Source organism: Sinocyclocheilus grahami, unplaced genomic scaffold (assembly GCF_001515645.1).
Source record: "Sinocyclocheilus grahami isolate Dianchi unplaced genomic scaffold, SAMN03320097.WGS_v1.1 scaffold846.1, whole genome shotgun sequence".
In the NCBI taxonomy this organism is placed as follows: Eukaryota; Metazoa; Chordata; class Actinopteri; order Cypriniformes; family Cyprinidae; genus Sinocyclocheilus; species Sinocyclocheilus grahami.
Window position 1 is genome coordinate 136971 of NW_015506025.1, and position 7674 is coordinate 144644.

At 36.1% G+C, this 7674-nt stretch overlaps 1 protein-coding gene across 4 annotated transcripts in view; it reads right to left on the reverse strand.

Moving 5' to 3' along the window:
- rae1 (ribonucleic acid export 1) overlaps positions 1-2604 on the reverse strand; it is a 47741-nt gene extending 45137 nt beyond the window's left edge. For 2 of the 4 annotated variants that reach the window (XM_016247637.1, XM_016247634.1), the window contains exons 1-4: positions 2499-2604; positions 1900-2005; positions 1719-1823; positions 1402-1494 (exon numbers count right to left, since the gene is read on the reverse strand). In XM_016247637.1, the coding sequence (XP_016103123.1) occupies positions 1402-1494; positions 1719-1823; positions 1900-1989 (288 nt within the window). In that variant the 5' untranslated portion in view covers positions 1990-2005; positions 2499-2604. Of the gene's footprint in view, positions 1-1401; positions 1495-1718; positions 1824-1899; positions 2006-2387; positions 2476-2498 lie in introns of those variants that run through there. The other 2 variants (XM_016247636.1, XM_016247635.1) reach the window with 2 other exon arrangements.
- Positions 2605-7674: the final 5070 nt, after the last annotated feature.

The window sequence follows — 7674 nt, forward strand, 5'->3', positions numbered from 1 at the left end:
ATGTTTTATTGTAACCAAATTCTGTTTTAGCATGTCTAATTTGAAAGCATAAAACAAGTTTCCTTTATTCTTACAATAGCCTTATGATTTTTTTACTCAGAAATTCTGTGTTGTATATTTACATTTTGTTTTAAGGCATAAAACATTCATTTATTCTATTTTTTAAGTAATGAAAATTAAACAAATTAAATTTTTTGGAAAATAAAGGTAATTTAATATTACAATTAAAACATTGAAGAAATATTGAATGCCTATTCCTTAAAAATAAGGTTTTAATAATTTTAGTAGTAGTAGTAGCAGCCTGTTACGTACATTCTGCTGAACAATAGTAATATATTTCTGCCAATGCCCTCAAGTTAAACCGAACTTTTATTTTGACGGGTTGCCATAAATACCATTACATTTCTGTGTGTGTATGACATGAGGATAGTTTTACTCAGATGAAACGATAAAATGCTCATGAAGTGACTCTCAGAGCAGTTCTGGAGACGCTATTCATGTATTTATGTCCTCATTAGTGAGACGGCAGATGTTAATACCGCCCCCCTAAAATAATGGCAGGGGAAACACTGGATGATAATTTTGACTGTTTAGGATTTTCTTTTCTTTTACAAAATACTATTGCTGCCCTGATGGAAATGTATAGCTAACCATTTCAAAAAAAGTATTGTCCAGACCTCCACTGGGAAGGAAATATAGAAACCGGACCTCTTGGATCTTTAGCGTTAAACTCTTCATGTCATCTCTGACAAAACAACAGCAATAAACAAGCATAAACAGGCATAACAGCCAAGCATCAGAGCCGGTATAGATGCTTTTACTCTGCACAAATGTAATGCCTAACCCTAGCAACCAGCATTAGAAGGTTTTTTTTTTTTCAATCTGTGGTTGTGCACAAGACCAATTTGAGGATTTGCTAAATTGTGTCCAGTGATTGCGATTCTGAGACAAATACATTTATTTTCATTAAAACAGACTATGTTAAAGAATGCTGGTTGGCTGAAGTCTTTAAATATGCCACTAGGGCTGTGCAAATAATCGAATGCGATTTTCATGTGCATCTCGTCAGTAAAGCCAGTTCTGTGATTAGTAGTAAATCTCCAGCACGTGCTTTCAGATGGAGCGGTATTTACTACACAGAGCCGTAGTTCACTGACAAGCTACGCAATATTTCGTTCAAACTCGCAGGCGATTCATTGCCGATTATGAACACGATTTTGCGTAGCTTGTCAGTGAACTACGGCTCTGTGTAGTAAATACCGCTCCATCTGAAAGCACGTGCTGGAGATTTACTACTAATCACAGAACTGGCTTTACTGACGAGATGCACATGAAAATCGCATTCGATTATTTGCACAGCCCTATAGACCACTAATATTTATAATGTGTGAATGATCTTACATCACTCCAGCACACATCCAGCACTGGGCCTGTGTGCATCTGCTGGGCTTTAGGGACAGTCTGACCATTATCTTGAACCTCCCAGCACCGCACCTGAGTATATGCAATACATGCAAATATATCCGTTACAAACTGACAGAAAGGTTATTTGAACACATCTTTAAGAGATATTTCATCAACTATAAATGAGAGGCAATAACATATTTCAAGTTACAGTTAAGGTTGAACAAATATAGAGTGACAGAAAGAACAGCAAGCATATATATATATATATATATATATTAAGGATAAGAGAAATGGCCATGTCAACGGCTTACGTCATTGGCCCACGAGCCTCCGATGAGAAAGTTTCCAGGCATTGTAGGAGGACTGAATGCCAAGCAGCTTATGCTGTCATCTGGTGGCGATGTTACTTCAACATCCTGTAATCAACGACGCCTCAAATGAATTAACATGAACAAAATCTTATTTGTAGGTATATTATATTCCTGTATATACCTTCATTGGATTATGGCTGTCTGTGGTGGTAGTGCCAAATACACCTGTTCCTCCGGACCCAAAGCCCGTGTTCGTCCCGAATAAACTCATTTCAACCTGTTAAGAGCTGATCAAACAAGAATGAATCAGATCACATCGTCACAGTCAAAATAACATTAACACGTAACAACTACAATACCTACACTGATTCAAATGGATTTATTGATAATATTAACAAGAAGCAGATGAAAATTAGCCTGAATGACTAAATCTGGCTCATCTTTACTCATGTTAAATGTGTATTGTCCCTTTTAAATAAAATAAAAACAAACAAACAAACCGCTACTACACTTAAATGTGTATTGTCCCTTTTAAATAAAATAAAATAAAAACAAACAAACAAACCGCTACTACACTTAAAGTGTCCAAAATCAATCTGTTAGTCAGATTATGAAGTGAAATATTAAATTCTACTCCACGTTTAATGTTACATGCCCACAACCACAAACCGTGAAATCGGGTTTTCGTAGCCTTCAGCAAATACAATTAAATTATAGGCCCGGGCAGCCTGTACATTAAATACAATGATCTATCAAAATATCTTAATCAACTAAACTCACTAACTGCCGTAGAAATATTTGATTATTCCCATAAAACCAGTTCCCGCTTCTGAGATGATATACACACGCTGCTATAGGCACTTTATCCTCCTTCTTCTTCTTCTTTGGTGTTTATTGGCGGTTGGCAACCTAACTGACTGGTGCATTACCGCCACCGACTGGAATGAAGTATGGATCAGGATTTTGCTTGTAGGGACTAAATAAACCATAAAAACCAATCAAAACAAATAAACAAACTAGAAATTAAAACAAAATAAATAAATAAAAACCAATCAAAAGACTATATTCTTTTATATAAGTCGATTTAACCAAATTATGGTGACCAAATAATAGGCACTTCCGTCGCTCAGGACGTGCTTTGATGACGTCATAGAACAGTTCCCAAACACGAATTTTTATTTTTCTTCTTTTCTTTTCTTTAATTACAAATTATTATTACAAAATTGCTGTTGAGAACAAAGAACATAAAAAACATATAGGTATATTGGTATATTCCGGGGGAGTATGTTTACAATGAAAGTCCAAACAAGATAAATAATAAATAATGTAAAATAATAAAATAATAACAACAAACATGAGACGTCTGCCTGATGTGCAGATCATGTCTATATTGCGTTGGTTGGTCCAGGACCATATAATTATTACCACTTTTCCACCGGGGCTGGTGCCGGAGCCGGAGCCCAATTGGGAACCGGGCTGCACTTTTCCACTAAAAAAAATCCTGTGCCAGTAACCAGATCCTGGTTCCGAACCGGCCCCGAAACCTTGCTGGTCTCGAACAAGGGAACCTATGATGTCAGTAGGCGGAGCTTCCACTTCAGACCCAGTTTTAAAGGAGCCAATAGGGTTGTTTAAGATGCATCAGTGCTGCACAGTCTGATCTGCATATGAAATGAAAGTACTGCGAGAGCAATTGGAGAGCAGACGACTCTTTATGCTTTTGAATTGCTCTTGCGGTACTTTGATGTCATACACCGTTTGGTTTGCGCAGCGCCGGTGCATCTCGAACAAGCCTATATTTAAAAACTGTCGGAGCTCAGGTAAATTAACGACATTAACAACAACAATTAAATATGTCAGTTCATCAGTGGTCAGCAGAAGAGATCAATGCTCTTCTTCAGCAAGAGATAAGAAATGATTCTGGTCACAGGAACGTGAGGTAGATGATTCTGCTCCCTGCCAGTGGAAACGTGAGCCAGTTCTGAACGAGTGCCAGTCTGGGCCAAGCACCTGTTCCAGTTCTGGCACCAGCCCCAGTGGAAAAACTGTATATATCTACACGACGTGCAAATCCGGTATGGTATCTGGATGTGTGACTACAACTTCCCTTGGATGTAGATATTCAGTTGAAAATTTGAGCGTCTGGCTAGAAATTTTCTTGGATGTCTGTAGAATGTGCAGAAATCGCAAGTAGGGCTCGCTGCAGCCTGTGGTGGACATCCAACCCCTGCCCACATCCAAGCCAGTAGCCCCTCACTGCAGAACACAAGATCCAGGGGGCGAGGCTGGATCCACATCTAGGGGGTGGAGATTGGTAGGTTTAGGGGTGGAGATGGGTAGGTTTAGGTGTGGAGATGGGTGGGTTTAGGGATCAGGGGGTGGAGACGGGTAGGTTTAGGGATATGTAAGGTGGGAGGAGTTGGATCTGGATCTAACCTCACCCCCTGGATCTTGTGTTCTGCAGTGAGGACCATCTCCATCCAAGTGTGACGTCAAGAGTCACGCCCATGCCCAATGTAACCCCACCCACATCCATACATCTAACAAAGGTTAAAAATAGGCCTTTGTAAAGGTAAATATGCAGAATTAAGCATGTAAAAGCTGATAGAACATTGATGAAAATATTGCTTCAGAATAAATGGTTTACTCCACCAAAAATCTCAGTGATGTAGTTATTTTGCAGGGATATTTTGTATGGAATATTGTCTGCTGACATGAAAAGTTCACTGTATATCATAGTTATAAATACCATTTACTACAGCATTGATTTTTTTTCCCTTTTTAATTTATACACATTAAATATTACATATATGTATGTAATAAAATGTGTATTTCCATTACAGGTTTAGGTCTTAAATTTCATATAAGGTGGTATTAAAAAGGTCTTAAAAAGTGTTAAATTTAACTTGTTCAAGTCTGCAGAAACCCTGTTATTACACACGATACGTCATACTTTATGTATGTATGCATTTTAGAATGATATATTAAGCAATTTATAAACATTAATCTTGTGTAATTTATTTTTTTTTTAAATATTACATATATGTATGTAATAAAATGTGTATTTAAATTTCATATAAGGTGGTATTAAAAAGGTCTTAAAAAGTGTTAAATTTAACTTGTTCAAGTCTGCAGAAACCCTGTTATTACACACGATACATCATACTTTATGGATGTATGCATTTTAGAATGATATATTAAGCATTTTATAAACATTAATCTTGTGTAATTTAGTTGTAGGCCTATACAGTTATTCGTTTCATTGTATTATACATTTTTCTATATGAATGCTAAAACATTTCAATAAAACACACACACACAAACAGCAGCATAATTTTAAAAGTAACAATCAAAATGTACACAATAATTAAATTGAAGTTTATAAAATGAACAATTCACTATTAAGCCCATTTTGTCATGACAATTCTGCATGAAAATGTACAAAATGAACAATTCACTCTTGGGCACATTTTGTCATGACAATCTTGCATAAATTCAAATTAAAATGTATCAAACATTTACATTTAATAGTCTGCAGAAACCCTGTTATTACACACGATACGTCATACTTTATGTATGTATGCATTTTAGAATGATATATTAAGCAATTTATAAACATTAATCTTGTGTAATTTAGTTGTAGGCCTATACAGTTATTCGTTTCATTGTATTATACATTTTTCTATATGAATGCTAAAACATTTCAATAAAACACACACACACAAACAGCAGCATAATTTTAAAAGTAACAATCAAAATGTACACAATAATTAAATTGAAGTTTATAAAATGAACAATTCACTATTAAGCCCATTTTGTCATGACAATTCTGCATGAAAATGTACAAAATGAACAATTCACTCTTGGGCACATTTTGTCATGACAATCTTGCATAAATTCAAATTAAAATGTATCAAACATTTACATTTAATAATTTAGCAGACGCTTTTATCCAAAGCGACTTACAAATGAGAACAATAGAAGCAATCAGACCAACAAGAGAACAACAACAGTATACAAGTGCCATGACAAGTCTCAGTTAGTCTAGCACAGCACACTTAGCTAGGTTTTTTTTATATATATAATAATAGAATGGAATAAAACAGAACAGAATAGAATAGGTAAGTGCCAGTATTAGTTGGTCAGGTGCTCGCGAAAAATATGTGTCTTTAGCAGGGCTGTACAGTGCAACATATATGCGACATATATACCATGGAAGTCACTGGACCAGCAACTGCTTGGTTACCCACATTCTTCAAAAATAACTTTTATGTTCAACAGACTAAATAAATTAATTCAGGTTTAAAACAACTTGAGTAAATGATGGTATAAAAATGAAACACTATTGAAAGACAGATGACAGAATTTTCATTTTTGGTGAACTATTCTTTTAATGTTAATAAAACAACAAAACACAGAGAAAAAAAATCACTCACTGCTCTTGACTGATGATCTTATCATCAGTCAGTTGCTTTTAAAAAAGTATAATTGATGTACATAGTGTATATAGTGTTTTATTTTAATATTTGTTCATTCAATTTCTTGAATGCTACTGCTAAATGCTGTGCCTTAAAAATAAAGCAATATTTGTATATTAGTAATGTATATCTTTGTTCTTATTTTGTAATAACAAAGATAAAATAATGACAAAGATTTGTATCTTTGCTCACTTTCCCTAAATGTCTGCCATTGTTTTTTATTTTATATCTTGTTAAGGTGTAAGAGGTGTTATGTTTCTGCACTCTTCCATTTTTAGCAAATTAAGAAAACTTTGTCTGAAAACAATTTTTGTGATGTTTGTATTTCTTGTGCTCTGTATGGAACATCAGTGCCTGTTTAAGTGATGAACTCCATTACTTGTGTTTGTTTCACATGATAACAGACGTTTTATACTTGTGCTACAAACTTTCAACCTCTGTAGCACCAGTGCTATGTGAAAAAAAAGTTAACGTACAGCCCTGGTCTTTAGATGTTTTTTGAAAATGGCTAAAGACTCAGCTGTTCGAATTGAGATCGGGAGGTCATTCCACCAGCTGGGCACAGTCCAGGAAAAGGTCCGTGAGAGTGATTTTGAGCCTCTTTGGGATGGCACCACAAAGCGCCATTCACTTGCAGAATGCAAGCTTCTGGAGGGCGCATAAATTTGAACTAGCGAGTTTAGGTATATTGGTGCAGTACCTTGAATTTGATGCGAGCGGCTACTGGTAGCCAGTGTAACCTGATGAGGAGAGTAGTAACGTGAGCTTTTTTGGCTCATTGAAGACCACTCTCGCTGCTGCATTCTGGATCAGTTTCAGAGGCTTTATAGTACACGTGGGAAGGCCCACCAAGAAAGCATTACAGTCAAATGAACAATTCACTCTTAGGCCCATTTTATTACAATCCTACAAAAATAACTCCCCTGAACACAAGATGAAATATGAAGGGCACTCTGGAAGCTTCTGATTGTTCCAGGAGATTATTGAGGGCCTCTTCCTCCATTATAAGGAAAAGAGGCTCTTCCACTGGCCCCCTGAGCAGATGTCTGTTGTAATGGAGCCATTTCACAACTTCTGTCAGATTACTGGGATCTCCTTCATTACAGAATATTAAAGGAAAATGTAACTTTAATATTTCTTATTAACGTTTTTAAACAAAGTGTATTGAGTTTAAACGTGAATATGTCTATGAAAGTTTGGATTACTGTACTGTGATAAAAGAGAATCACAATGCCGAGAAAGCATTTTCAGAAACAACGTTTGGATTTGAAATCAAAATAAGGGATAAATGTTGTGTTTGTGGTAAACAGCCGCGGATCAGGACCGGATTGCTAACGCATCCTGTGCGAAAGCAAAATCAGTCCGTGCTGCTTCTGCACCGCATGCACATACTGTATACGCACTGCAGACGGAGTACGTGTGAACTCGGCGCAACAAATCTAGTTCAACATCTGAGGCAACGCCACAAAGAGCTCTAT